We start from the raw sequence: 16,105 nt of genomic DNA on the forward strand, positions 1-16,105 counted from the left end.
TCAAAAATTTTTGTGTTAAGTAAATTTAACTCATTATTATAAATTATTCAAGAATAAATTAAAAAAAAAAACTACGATTATTCTTTCGCAATATAAGCATTGAAATAATTAAAAAAATAATTTTTTTTTAATTTTTATTGGAGTAAATTATAATTAAATCTAAAAAATAGAGGTACAATAAAAACACAAAGTTTTAATATTAATTATTTATTAACCGTACATCGAATTGATAATTACAATTAATATATAACAAATAAATAATAATGAAATGAATATTAAATTCAATAGAAATAACTAGTGAAAATAATTAATAATGCTAGTTTAGCTATACATTTATTTATTTATTAATCCGCATTAATAATTTTGAATTCTAGAAACTACATTTATTAATTATCTAGATCATTTTTAATGATACTGAATAATAGTTCTACTTAATAACTAATTAATAAAAATGATATACATTAATTAATAACATATGAAAGATGGCAATTATGACGTCAATTAAGTAATAACAATAGTAATAGTTAATAATTATGAAAAATAATAATTATTAAATTGCAATAGTAATAAAATAATGTCACATGTATACGACAATAATTATTGTTTTGTTTTTCATCTATTTTATGATTCAACTTAACTTAACTTTTTAATTAATTACTTTCAACTGTGTTTACTAGCTCAATACTATCTATTTTGTTCGACCAGACATTCAATTTTAATTTTCCTAATTTATCAAATTTTATCTCAAGTCTCAATTAGTCAGATTTATTTATTTTTACCAACAACTGATAATCAATCAATAATTAATTTTTATCGAAACACGAATTAAAAAATTGTACATTTTACCAGGTCTCGAGACCAATCATTAAACTCTCATTGACTAGCTTCCAAAAATAACTTTTATTTAAAATTCATTTTACTTTATTATTTTCTCTAGTGTACCAACTACTTTAATTATTACTTCATCATCAACTAATATATATTTAACATATGATTGTATATTTATTGAGCGATCGTTAATTATCTTATTAATTTATTAAGGCCTCAATATAATATTTTACGACACTTATTCAATACGTTATTTGATAAGGCCACATTTGAGTATTAATTGAAAAAAAAATCGAGATTTAAGTGATAAAATTATTCATTAGATTAAGAAATAAAAATTTTACTGTCTCTTCCTGGTTAACAATTTTTTAGTTATCAATAATAATTATAATAATAATGCTAATATCTATTTATTGATTGACTAAGTTACTTTTATTTTTAATTATTACTTATTACTTATCATGTTATTTAATTTAACATCTAAATTAATTTAATCTTTAATTAACTAATAACTTAATTACATAAAACGATTGTTTTACATGAATAAATGTAATCAATTAAAAAATCGTTAGAATTAAAAAAAAATTCGTGATTTAGATATTTTTAAATAATTACAATAACAATATTAATGTATACAGTTAATTGATTTCATTACTCATGATAAATTAAATAATTGTAATGCTAAAAATATAAGACTCTTTGGAGGTTGACTTTATGTATACGAGCCGTAATTGGTATTGTTCTCCTTTCATTACATAATTAATAATATTATTCAGTAACTTTCCCACTCGTTATTTTTTGACGTTTGGCTCCGGGAAGATTAAGGAAGATAGAGGTCGTGAATAATTTCAGTAGACTGATAATTTAAAAGTAACAAAAGAAAATTGAAAATAAATAAATAGAGAAATAGTCAAAAAAAAAAAGTATTTATAATTCTCGATTATTTAATTATAAATATTTTTTTTTTATTTGCAATAAACAAATAATAATAATATTAAAAATACACTCGCTTTTTCTCACTAGCGTTATTTTATCAAATACCCCTTCGATTTCGCTTGCGCTTTCTCACTTAAATATCCTCAGTGCTCTCTCTATAACATAACATCTATCCTCTGTACTCTACACTAACCGTAGTCTAATAATAGATTTACTTAGACGGTTATTATTTCGTCAGAAATAATGTTTAATGTAATATATAATGTTTTAAGTTAGGCTTATGCCGCAGAGTTATATTTTATTATATTATTATATTATTGTATTATATTATATTATAAGTAGTTGTATAAGTAATAGTATGGGCTACTGGTGTCTATTGAAGTCGTGCCTCTTGAGGCGTTGTTTGGTAAGGCAATCCCGGGAAGGCTGCACCCGTCGTTGTTGCTCCTTGCAGTGCCGCTGCACCTGGTAATGTCGCATACGTATAGGGTGTTACGTAGCTTGCGGCCGCTACGTTCGCTGAAAAATTAAATATTTCGTTAATAAAATCGATTAATTTTATTTTTATTTCTATTTAATATTTATATTTAATAATAAATATTAAATTTAGGAATGATAATTTTTTTTTTATCAAACAGACGCGATTTAATAGCGGGTTGTTTTTTAATGATTTGGTGAATGTGTACACGGAAAAAATTAATTAGCGCTGTTTATAAAATTTTTAATTTTACGGCTATAAAATTTAATTAAAAATGAATTAATAAAAATTTTTTTTTCAAAGAAATTTATAAAAATTTTTCAACTTAAAAAAAAATTAATTTACGCGTTGATAAAATAAAAATGACTTCAATTAATTAATCGCGTGAATTTTTTCCGTGTACAAAAAATGAATTCCCTCAGATTCTAATGACCTAGGTGTTAAATCGCGTCTATCCCTACTTGCGTTTCGTTAAAGACGTACCGGCCGCGGCAGCACTGGTATACGGGTAAGCGGCGGCCTCGGCGAAGTTGTAAGACGACGTACCGGGATACGTAGCTGCCGCTGCGGCAGCGGCTGCAGCCGCCGCGGCATTGTGGTACTCGTAGAACTGCGATGCCGCGGCTACAGCTGCCGCGTGGCTCAATTGCGTCGTCGGTAATTGCATCAAGCCTCCAGGAGCCGCCGCCGCCAAGTAAGGCGACTGGTACATGTAACCTGGTGGTACTCTGAAAAATATTTACAAATAATTACTACAGGTCTACAACTAATGGAAATTTGTTTTATTAAAAAAAAATTCATCATCAATTAATTTGTATTATTGATTCAAGTCAATAAACTACATCTCACTACGCAATTAGATAAGTCTTAAATTAATTATAAATTGTTTGTTTTTTTATTTTTTAAATAATACACAAAAGGCGCCGAGGGATACGGGAATTTTGTTATTTTTTTAACTCATGCTCAAAGAATTACGCAAATTAAAAGAAAATGCATTTTTTTTGTATACATATTTTTCTTTGATGAGTTTAAGAATTTAATTGTCCTGATTCAAGTTGAAAGATTTTAAATTGATAAATTTTTCTTAGTTTAAAGAAAATTTTATTCGGTTTAAAAAATTGAAATTCTTCCTTTTAAATCAAGTCAATTTTTTTTATGAGTGTAGTTATCGATAATTCAGTGTCTGTACAACAATAAGTATTTCTTTGAACATTTGTTACTTGAAATTTTTTTAAAAATTATAATACACACATGTGAATTGATTTGACATCAAATTTCACACTTGCATATCATAATTGTAATTATTTGTACTCAGTAAAAATACATTTTTTGCTCGACGGGCAGAAAGCGTCAACTTTCGGCCCGCTGCGCTAAACGAAGTTGCCACTTTCTGCCTTTGTCGAGCAAAAAAATAGCTTTTTGTAAAGAAAAATCGAATAAAAATTTGTCAGTGAAGGACTGAGAGACTCATCGTCTTAATAAATAAATAAATAATTAAATAATACTAATGATTAAAAAATTCTACTCGAGCTTCTCTAAAAGAGACGATCAATAATTTATAATTTTTATCTGACTTTGTTATCAATACTATATATTACACAACGTAATTATTTTATTACTTTTTGTACAGGATAGCCCGTCAAGTGTCGATTTCAGGGGAAAGTTTTTTTTTTACAAATTAACAAAAATGTTTAAGACATAAAAAAATGTAATAACAGTGGGACGGAAATATTCAGACATCCTGGACAGCCGTGAACTTTTTTTCTATTCACACGATCGATAATGCTCAGTGTCCAGTCGAGTCTGCTGAGAAATCAATATTTCCGGAGTCCTGTGGCCTCAATGTACGTAAACTACTCAAACTAATATAACAAAACCGACCAACTGCCTTTTCATACGCGTTTAAGTATACGTAATACATAATATATATAGTATGTAAGATCACGATCTGCCCCCTTTACTTTTATTTGATCCTCCGAATGTATAACTTTAACGAGAATACCAAACTGCTGTACTACTGCCTAAAGGCTTTCAAAATAATTTACGCGTGTTCTTTATCCATTTTTGTTTATATTTTATACTTCTGGGTTTTGTTTACATTGTCAGCAAACAATCCAACTGATATGTGTTGAGTGTCCACAATGACCAGCAATTTTTCGCGGTTTGTCTAATAGTTATTGTGATTGCAGCCCTTATTTTTTCTAATGTTTTTTTATTTTACTTAACACCTGAATTGACGGTTGCTTGAAAAAACGAACTAAACTAGTGTAATAAAATTTGATATTTTCATGGTATTCTAATAATAATATTTAAGTTTATTTTTTCCCATTGAAATTATCTATCGGGTAGATCTAAAATGCGGTCACCGTGCATTATGGATGAAAAAAATCGCGTGATACTATTGTTCAAGCTAGAGAATCCTCTATGCGAAACTATACATGTAATAAAAAAAAAAAAAAAAAAAAAAAAAAAAAAAAAGAACGAAAATTAGTGTCTAAAAATGAAAAATTCAAGTAGAGTAAAAAAATAATAGATTTATTAGCCAAAAAATATTCAATTAAAATTTAAATTCTTTTATTAATCTCATTTTCGTTGAGAGAAATCTTAAATAGGCCAAAAAAAAAAAATCCACAATCTGAAAAGCTTCCATCAAGTATTTAAAAATTGAGAGAATAAAAAAAATTATAATGACAGAGTTGTAAAATATTTTAAAAATATACAGAACTAATTTACTAGTATTTATATTATTTTAAATCATAATCAAGATACACTAATAGAAAATAATAATTAAATTGAAATAATTGTTTGGTATGTTAGACTCATTTTTTCAATTTATGCTGCATAAACACCATCAGCTTTTAGTTAATTACAAAACTAAGCTCCGGTGACCCAATTCAAGAAAAAAAAATTCCAAAATTATTTTTGTCAACTTATTAGTTTTTTACTGGGCTAAAAAAATCACATTTACTCTGAAATGTTTGTTTTCAACGCGATTGATATTTTAATTCACGGCTTGTTAATTTTAATAATCAAGTTGAATAGATAAACTTTAATTGAAAATTAAAAAAAAAAGTTTTAACCTGTTGCTAAATAGTTAAATCAATGCCAAGTACAAGATTAAGAAATAATTAATTGAGTGCGTACATAGACAATTATCACGGAAAATAAACAAGTAGCTCCATAGATATATGTACGTATATAATATTGAATAGGTTTTGACGGTCACGAATAACAATAAACATAAGCTTGCGGAAAGTTCCGTGACGGAAGTAAGTAAGCACCCTCAATTTCCGACGCAAAGTGGCTCGTAGATTGCAATCGTACTCTGTTACCCTCTTTATACTTAGCACATCATCTAATGGGCATACACTAACTATTTTAATACTGATGACTCGCAAAAACATATACACGTACACCCCTGACTAGTTTTTACCGTCTATTGTCCGTTCATCTAGGACATCGATTATCTAACTCAATCTAAGTCATGAAGAAAATTAAAAATATTGAACATGGCGATGCATCACCGCGACACGATAAATTCATTATGCAAATAGCTCGGAACAGACCATTAAAAAAATTGCTATTGCTTATTAATTATTTGCTTTAAAAGTGAAAATAAATGCATTGTATTTGCGGTGTAGTAATTGACGGGTGTAATTGCTGTGTATGCAGGACACAGGTGCATTAACGATTGAATACGTGAGTGCAGTGCGAGATTATACTGCCAATAAGTGAATTTCACCTTTGTTTTTCATCTGTTATCGTTATCACTGTTCGCGCCGGCGCCAAATTGATAATCCAATGGGATAATCTACCAATCCCGGCACTCGCTTGTGGCCAATGTCTTTTTACTTGGGCGTGGTGACATTTATTCAGGGGGTTAATTCAATTGGTCAATAAAAAAAAAAATATTTAAAAAATGAAATATCAGTGTCTTGAAAATTAAAATAAAAATTTTATAATTTTGCACATAACACTCGTATATTTAATTGAATTTCTCAGCTGTGGAATTATTAACGGCCTAAATAAATTATTTTAGAATTTGTGCGACTGAAATAAATTACTCGAGAAGAAGAAAAAGACACGGAAATGCGTAGACAGGTGTTTTGTTATATTATTAAATGTTAAAATAGACGTGATTTAATTTTCTTACGCACGATAATGATATAAACTTTGGATGAGAAAAAGAGTCATATATTTAGTGATAATATTAATATTATAAGTGTCGGTGTAAATATATTTTTATACTTATAAATAAATATATGTAGCAGAGTGAACTAGTTGAGTAAATAAAGCAAAATTCAGACCCTTAAATCTGTAAACGGGTATATAGTATTTATTATACTTATGTATAAATATAATGGTAAGTGTACTGAGGGAAAAAACGTATCACATGTGGGCGGCAAATCTTAAACGTTGGGACTCGCGTCAACCCGACATGGTTAGACAGGTGGATCTAAATAAAGACTGGACCGACGCCAGCTACCAACATGGCCGATATACACAAGCCTCGTTGTTATCTCAGACGCGCGACGACAGGGAAGAAATAGAAAATAAAAAGTTTAGTTAAAAAATTAACATGTTTGTCGTTGTCACGAGTTCAGTGTTAGGTTTCGGGTTTAAATGTTTTTAGGCCTCTATAATGATAATAATAATATAAATATAAATAAATTTTATCGTTAAATAAAACATTTGTCGATGAATAAATCTAAACTAGAAATGTCTTTTTAATGTCTGTCTGCGATAGATAAATACGTGTTAAATTATTTGAGATTGTAAATTTTATTTTCTTTTAATTATTTAATACAAATAGTGAGATAAGAAAGTAATGACTATTCTGTATACATTTTTAATTCTGTTTATTCTTAATAATTGTCGAAGAAAAAAATTTATTTTTTCAAAAACTAATTAATTTTTTTGACAGTACAAATAAGAAAATAAAATTGATTTTATTTATTATTATCTCAATTAGTCATAAAATTTTACGTCTATTTATCGCATCTTTATTTTTGACCCTCCTTAACGATTAAAAGTTTAATCTTCAATTTCTCAAGCGACTATTTTATTTAAATTTAAATTTATAATGACCATAAAATATTTTTTATCATCGAAAATAATTATCACTACTCCAAACAATGTTGCTAAATTTTATCTATCACATGATTTACGACCTTTAGCATAAAATAGATAATTCGCTCAAAGAAACAAGAAAGTACATTGATAAGGATGAGCATTATGGTCTATCTTTTATGTGCTATTACATTTTTATAGTATGTAAATACTCCATAAACGTTAAGACTAAAAATATTAACCCGGTACGTGAGATATAAATAAGTGAGGTGTTTGTCTAAATTGCATTCGAGACACAATGATTGCCTGATCGATGACAAGATTGGCTGATAAAACTCGTAAATTATTTTATTTTAATAAAAACAATTTTAACCAGAGAGAAAAAATATCTCAAGGGAGACAGCAAAACTAGTTTATTTTCCTTGCATGTCTGCCGAAAAATAATAATGACTAACTCAAGGCAAAACCAATTACGTATAATTATGACTATTATTTATTCATCCGTTATGACATTACTCAAAACGCCAGAGTCACTCAGTCCACACTGGTTTTTTATTTTATGGTTTAAAATTATTGGTGAATAGTAGTCCAAGGCGCCGCGACACGGGTTAAAAAAAATAAAAATTACAACACCCACAAAAAATAATAATTATGATAATTAATAATAATAATAATAATATAACAATTATAAATAAAATTGAATAACGGAAACAAAGTGAGGAAAATCAAAAAGATAAAAATTAAAATTAAAAAAAAAAAAAAACAACAGTAAACACTAACAATCACACCAATAGCGACATCAAGTGTAGTTTAAGCTTTCTTCACACACGCAAAAGTTAATTATTTTTATATCGTCCAATTTTGTTTTTAATTGTTAGAGAGAGCAAATCAATCCTTATTATTTATAATAAAATTTTTATCATTTTTTTTTTTTGTATAATTATTTGTGTTTTTTTTTAATCTTTTATTTATGATACAGTTTGTCTAATCAAATTTTAATGAAGCTAAATTTGATTTGACTAAAAAATTGACGCAGTAGCATTATTTAAATATAATGTAAATTTAAATTACAATAGTCAATTTTTATCATAAAAGCTGTTTTATAGATTAATAATATTACAATTAATTATTAAAAAAAAATATTTGGTTTAAAAAGAATACTTTATGAATTGATTAAAGAAAAACTTATATTATTGAGAAATGTATTTACAAATGTGCAGCATTATTTTGAGAAAATTAATTGAGATATGCATAAATTTACAGTGACATTGACCGTGAAAAAAAATTATCGCGATTGAAAAATAAATCCATAAAGGCAATTAAGCTTTAATCCGGCTAGACAAATTTTTGTTGCGTTGTGAATTGATGCCACCAGAGTGATAAAAGCTCGGAAAAAGTGCAATTTGTATTTGTACTTGTTTATAAAATAAAAACTAGTACAAAAAAAAAAGCAATTTAATTGAAGGTATTTTGACATACAAGATAACGATAAAACTTCATTTCGCACCGAAAATATTTTGTTGTTGTTATTAAATAAAATATATTAATTATTATCATGAATGATGATTGTCGATTATTGTTGTATTAACATTCGATTAATAGTAACCACTACTTAAACGTTGATTACAAATAAAAAAACCAAATCAGTAGGTAAAATATAGTAAAGATTAAAGTAAAAAACAATAAAATAAAAAAACAAAATAGAAACAATCGGTAACAAACAAAAGTAAATTGTCAAATCTCAAATCTCTCAATGGCAATCGCAACCAATCTTCACGTCAATAAAAAGAAGAGAGAATTAAAAAAAAAAAAACCACACCCCAACAAAATTGAGTTCATCCTCGTAAACAAAAAAAAACAACGTTTATTATTAGATAATAATGTGTATGTACTCATGATTACGGTCTCTCCCGCCCTCACGTATCGACAGATTTTTCGACTTTGCTCTCTCTCTCTCTCTTTTTTTTTTCTTTTCGTTTATATTATTCGTTTCATGATCGATATATTTTTTATCAATGAACGCGTCTTCTCAATTCTCCTCCTTTTCAACCCCTTTCCCTCTCACTCCTCGCAGTGCCTTCTTGCACCCTCGAGACGCTGAAATGTCATTTCATATTTTTGCTTTAAACAGAACAAGAAAACAAAACAAATTTTCCGTAAAATTAAGTTTTTAACGTTAAAATAAATAAATTAATTAATAGATTAAAATAATAAAATTAAAATTTATTAATTAAAAAAAAAAAATATCACTTCGTTAGAGTTGATACCGATTTTCTGAGAGAGTTTTGCCGAAACAATTCCTTTTAATTTTTGTGTTGGTTATTTTTCAAAAAATATTGTTTTGAAAAAAAATTATTGTAGAAATAAAATTTTAGTTGAAAACAGTTTTTTAGTATCTTTAAACTTACCCATATTGGCTTGGCAGTACTGTAGGATATCCAGCTCTTATACCAGCGGAAAATGGAAATGCTGAAAAAAAAAAAAAAAAAAAAAAAGTTTATAAACATAAACTTATAAAAAAAAGTTAATAAAAATATTTTTGAAATAAAATCTTGTATAGTTTTATAAATAAATAAATATTTAAAAATTTTATATACATTAAAATGAAATAAACTCTTTTAAATTATTTTTATTGTCTACATCAATATAAAATTTATAAAAATTTATAACCCGACTACAATTGTTTAACAAAAATAATTTAGACGAATATAATTTTGGGCAAATGACAAGGAGACATATGATCAGTTGAATTATTTTGGACGTTAAAGGCTATGTAGTAAAGGCAAATAAAAGTGATTTTGGCATTCGGCCACTATTTGCAACAGACCCGAGAATGTACGAATCAGTCGAGCAAATTACTCAGAAGACAGTCCGTCTAAATTCTCAACAAACGTTTTTTTATTTTATTTATTTATTCACTAACTTTTTATTTTTTATTTTATTATTTTAACTCCCAATTTAAACCATCGCTCTTTTATTTTTATACACTACTAGTATTCTCAAAAGTAAAAAGTCATTTCATGGAGATTTTAATTCCACGCACCCTAAATTATTCTAAAAATATATTTTCATTTAATTTAAAATCAAGTTAAGATATCTGAGTTAAAGACTATAAGTTTTAATTAAATATTAATTAATAAGAATAAATCACAATAGTATTTAAATTGGATTATGATGATTAAACTAAATCATTTGGCAGACTTTCAAAACAGAGTGACATCAAGAATAATTGTAAAAATTACGTAAGTTCAACAGTTTGACGAAAACTTCCGACCCTTTGCTTAGTAAAAAAATCAATACCCAAAAAATAAATTATTTCTTTTGCTTTTCTCCCTATTTTCACCACTCGATTACTCACAAGTTTTTAAATAAATAATTGTCACCGCGTTTAATTTCGAGACGGCAGTTCATATAAAAATCATGAAACCAGCCAAATATACGATAAGAAAGTAAGCGAGTGAGTGAGTGAGTGAGATAACGGGTATTGTTTCCCATGTACTGATTATAAGCCGTTGATAATTCTACAGGTCGACTGTGACCTGCAGAGGCTAGTTAAATAAAAAGCCACGACTCTAATCTAACTATTATTGTATATCACTGTGATTACAAAAGTACTTGAAATTAAATGAATTTTTTCCCAGTCTCAGCGAAGAGAGAAATTTTCTAATATTTTTTTTTGGCGAATTACAGATGTCTTATTTGTTAAACTTACTGGTTTGGAGATTGCCACGTGGTTTGGCGCCCAGTATTGCTAAATTAACATTAGCTTTCCGGCCATCAATTATCGGGTTGGGGTCCTTGCACGCTCTTTCGGCAGCTGGTCTGTCACCCATAATTACCTGTGATAAATTCGTTTGTTTATTAAATTTATTTTTAATGTAAATACAAAAATTATCCACACAGATATTTATTTAATTGACAATCAACAGTTATTAGTTATTTTCATTTACTTTTACAAAACAACTAGTTGTCATCTGATCGTTTCTATTTTCACATAAAAGTCAGCTAATTATAAAGCAAAATTAAGGTGAAGTTTGCAATAGCTACAGATTAGAAATTAAAAAAAAAATTATATTAATTAAAAATAAAATTTTGCTCGATTAATACAAATTAATTTTTTAAAATCATTCAAAATATAATTTTTTATATCGATAAAATACTTGAATACTTAAAAAAAAAAAAAAAAATTCAATACACTTTTAACAAATAAATAATTGGAACAATATTAATTAATAATAAAAAACCAAAAAACTATCAGACTTCTACTACTATAATTTTTTTCAATAAAAAAATATTATTAAATTTTTTTTTTTTTGATTTACTTCAAATAATTAACCTAAATTTCTACGCACAAATAATAATAATTTATGTAATTATATTCTTAAGCACATAAAAGGCCCAAACGTGTAATTAATAAGTAAAACAAAAAAGTAAATAGAGATTTTACAGCAAACGATAAAATTATAATATCAAATAGTAAAAAATAATAAAATGAGCAAACGAGAACTAGGAAGCGTAAAAAAAAATATAAAAATAAATAAATAAAGTAAAACGTTAACCAAGACAGTGTAACGGCAAGCTAATACTTAATGATAAAAAAATAAAAAGTTTACTAGGACTAGAGAGACTAGATACTTAAAATAATAAGTAATAATTTTCTTTGGCAATGGAGTAATATAATAATGAATAAGTTTCACCGTTTTGCATACTCCATTTCCAACGAAACATTTGTCCCGGTACGGGAAAGTCTATAGCATAGCTGGATCATATAAATGAAACAGAGATAGACAAAAGTAAAGATAAAGACAGGAAAAGATGATGATAATAATTCAAGTCGTGATTATTAAGTATAGACGGTGAAAATAAATTAAGTAGCAGAAATAAAAAACCACTGCACACTTACAAATCCATAGCCCCTACTTTTGCCGGTCTGTCTGTCTGTTATCACGACAGCTTCCTCGATGTCCCCGTAGACGTTGAAGTGTTCTCTAAGACTTTTATCGGTGGTGTGGTAGGGAAGTCCGCCGACGAATAATTTCGTCCATGTTGTGTCTTTCTGTTGGGGTGTTACACCCGCCAGAGCACCAAGACTCGTTACCAGCTCATCTTGACCAGTCGGTCCTGCAGCCACCGCGCTCAGACCCGTTGCACCTGGCATCAGCATTTTAACGGGCAATTACTTTTATCTTACTTCTTTTTTATCTAAATTCACTTCCTCTGCTTTGCTCTTTGTTTTTTATTATTTTTTAAAAAGACTAGTCTACTTGAGCTCAAAATATCACAGATGTCATCTGAGCAAAAAACTGTAACAAAAAAAAAATTAAAAACAGTTGTTATTTTTTCTCAACGCACAAGATGTTGGAAAACAATTATTATAAGGGTGTAGAGTGACAAGCTTCCTTTCATTTAAATGCAAATGCACTTTATTGTATTCTTATTCTCATATTTATTTATTACATATAAATTTATTTGATAGCTAAAAACGGTTGATAGGAATAAAGAATAAAGAACTGAGGAGTAGAAACCCGGTAGAGTAACCAGGTGTGTATCTGCTGTTTTCCCGGCGATTGGATGACCTGCTTCAACCGGTTGTCAGGCTGAAACCCCATACACATTACACATGAATATAAGTGTATGTTGTGCTTTATATAATATATATTTAACAAAACCAGTATTATATCGCAACTGTCTAAACACTAATAAAAGTAAACACTGAAATTTTTTTTTCTACAACTACTGATTTCATTTAACATGACATTGACCTAGTTCTGATACCGCCCGAGGGCTGATACCGATTGCGATAGGTCTTGAATAAATAATACGCTTCTCTTGTCACTTTTCTTGCTAAAATTTTAGGTATGCATAGCAGTTTTACCAGTTGAGGAATTAGAACTTTTGATACTAGGTTACCGTGATATAATGGAATTCAACTAATAATTGCATTATAAATGAAGTATGGTGTCATTACTGTTATTAACTTCCGTACTAGTATAGTTATTATTACAGTTATTATATTTGATATAGTAATCTTATTTTAATAGAATTTTTATACTTTTCTTAGTTTTAAACTGTTAAAAATTTTAATTAAATTTATTATTATTATTACTATCATTGTACCAATTAAAAAAACCTTATTTTAAAAAAATATATGGAGCACAGTTAAAGTTGTTTGATTTATTTAAATTTTCAAGAAAAATTTTTGGAGTTTTTTTTACAACAAACTAAAACTATGTTTATAGTTTTATGAATATTTAAAATTAACTGTGGTTTAAAATAAATTAATTATACTTTATTTGAGTAAATCTCTCTTGTGTTTTTTAATTCATAAAAATAATTCTATTTTAAAGAAATTAATTTCCGGTTGTTTTTATTTTATTTCGTTAATTTTTTAAATAATAATAAATTCGACATAAAAAATAAAATGAGAATAACAATTTAATAATAAAATTCTAAAACTCAAATGTGATTTAATTAATCATACATAAAATCAAATTAACAGTGATATTATTAAAAAAAAAAAAAAAAAATAAATAAAGAAATTTTTCTACCCCAAAAGTAATCCAATAAATTTTTTAAATACTCCTGCATATAACATTAATATATCCTGATAAATATTAACACCAATACATAATATATTGTACGGTATAATCTGTAAAAATTTTATAAGCCAGCAGAACAGAAAAGTATAGGAGTACAGAGCACAAGCAGCACAAGTAAGCCAGCAGAGTGTTTCTGACAATGGGCAGCTGCTTCTGCTGCTGTTCGTTATACAAACCGGTGCCGCTGTACGACATTATTATTATTATTATTATTATTATTTTTATGACGATCATTGTATAGTAGAGCGTACAGCATGGCACGTTCTGGCTGCAGCAGACAAAACTAACACAGTACTATAGCGCACCGTGATGGCGGGAAAGCTGGTAATAAGCAAGTAAACTAAACCCAGAGGGTCGTACATCGTGCACATCGTACATAACATACATACGTGCTATTATATATACTACGTGTCGTATCGGCCAGGTTTCTGGGATAAATAGGGGGACTTAGGCTCCTTTTTCTAAACAAGTACATACCCAGGCTAAGCAGTACCTCTGCTTACACTTCGTACACATGTGATGCCCAGACCCCCAAAATAATTTATGATATCCATAGTACGTACTATGGATTCCCAAAACCGACACACCACTCTCCAAGCACAGACATCACAATAACAGACTTTTACTTCATTTTGCCTGTAGCTAACAGCACAGGGTGAACTTTTATGTTAAATAGTTAATGTACGGGATGTCCGTGTATGAGTAGGAACGTCCCTCCCTACTCTGTTTAATTCTGCTGATTGTAAATTATATATTATTATGAATGTAATGGTAAAAATACATAACAAATATGAGGATTTTTGTTTGAGAAGAAATTAAACAGTATTCCTTTAATGCAAACACAGACATTCTGTGAATTTTATGATAGATAAAAAAATTACTTTGTATTCATTTTTACAAAAATTTTTTATTTTTTTATTTTTTATTATTACTTAATATTTTTTTTTAATTTTTTAATATTCGAAAGACCAAACAGTTGACATTTTTTAAACTGAAATTTTACGAAATCTATGCTACTGTTTTTATTATAATTTGAATTTCATAAAAAATTATTCATTACTTTTTGATTCAATAAGAATTTGAAAGTAATTTTTCAGAATTCGTTAAATTCATGATTATATGACAAAAAAAAAAAAAAAAAAAAAAACAGATCTAAATGATTATTTGAAAAACACGTGACAAATTAAAAAAATTACAATTATTAAAAATTAATTTTTAGATTTGTTGAAATCTACATAGAAAATTTTTAATGAGAAAAGTTATCAAATGTTCGTCAATTTTAATATTATAAATAATAAAAATTTTTATGAAAATGAATTTAGCCGATATTTAAAAACTTTTAGAATTTTTTTATTGAAAAAATTTCAATTAAATAATTAAAAAAAAAAAAAAAATTCACCTGTAAAAAACATGAAAAACTATAAGTGTAATTTTTTAGAAATATTTTTTTAGTTGTAATTTAATTAATAAAAAGTAATCAAAAATTTTCATACGTCTGCTAACTTCAGTATTATAAATTTTTTCCTAAAATGAATGATCTTCTTTTCAATAAGAACTTTAAATTAAAAATTAGATTAAAAAAAAAACTGACAAATAAAATCTAAAAAGAGAGAAAAAGCGAGCGAGAGAGAGAGAGAGAGAGATTTAAAATGTAGATGAACATATAATTCGAGTTTCAGGCTCAGGTTTATTAATAAACACCCAGCACGTGCCTACGACGCACAACTTTGCGGGATATTGTGTGTAGATGTACATTTTATGTTAGAGTACACTTAACTCCCAGTGACTGAAGTCTGCATCAAAGATGCCTAAAAAAAGTATCTTTATACCTAAGTATAAATAATTATTATTATTATAAATAACAACCGAATTGACTCACCAATAAATAATATTTAAGAAAACTTAAATTCCAAGGACACTGATCCGTAGACGCACTGAAATAATCCTCAACTACGTTTCACACGCAATCACTCTACTCGAATATTTGGAATCTTGCACAGAACTGGCCTTACACTGGACGATCAAATGTGAAAAAAAAGAAAAACAACAACAATGAGTAGTTAGTAAATTGTAAAATAAAAATTCGTGATGTGTATTTCATTAAAAGCACGACTTAAATATTGTTAGTAACATGCGGCGTATTGTTTAAAGGGCGCGCACGCACACACCCGTCACGGACTAAGATCCACGTGCG

At 27.6% G+C, this 16,105-nt stretch overlaps 1 protein-coding gene across 3 annotated transcripts; it reads right to left on the bottom strand.

The window, feature by feature from the left end:
• Positions 1–1,591: 1,591 nt before the first annotated feature.
• On the bottom strand, positions 1,592–16,094 carry LOC141529509 (uncharacterized). 3 transcript variants are annotated; one of them, XM_074246059.1, is made up of 6 exons: positions 15,791–16,094; positions 12,216–12,615; positions 11,025–11,151; positions 9,721–9,781; positions 2,704–2,970; positions 1,592–2,283 (listed from the first exon to the last, which is right to left on the bottom strand). In XM_074246059.1, exons 2-6 carry the CDS (start codon positions 12,474–12,476, stop codon positions 2,097–2,099), a joined length of 903 nt encoding a protein of 300 aa, XP_074102160.1. In that variant the 5' UTR covers positions 12,477–12,615; positions 15,791–16,094; the 3' UTR covers positions 1,592–2,096. The 3 variants fall into 3 exon arrangements, with proteins under 3 accessions (XP_074102160.1, XP_074102163.1, XP_074102161.1); XM_074246062.1 differs by having other exon boundaries at positions 2,789–2,970; positions 15,791–16,093; XM_074246060.1 differs by having other exon boundaries at positions 2,726–2,970; positions 15,791–16,087.
• Between the last annotated feature and the right edge of the window lie 11 nt (positions 16,095–16,105).

Source organism: Cotesia typhae, unplaced genomic scaffold (assembly GCF_013202065.1).
Source record: "Cotesia typhae breed Kobodo isofemale line unplaced genomic scaffold, CoteBio_Ctyphae contig_48, whole genome shotgun sequence".
Lineage (NCBI taxonomy): Eukaryota > Metazoa > Arthropoda > Insecta > Hymenoptera > Braconidae > Cotesia > Cotesia typhae.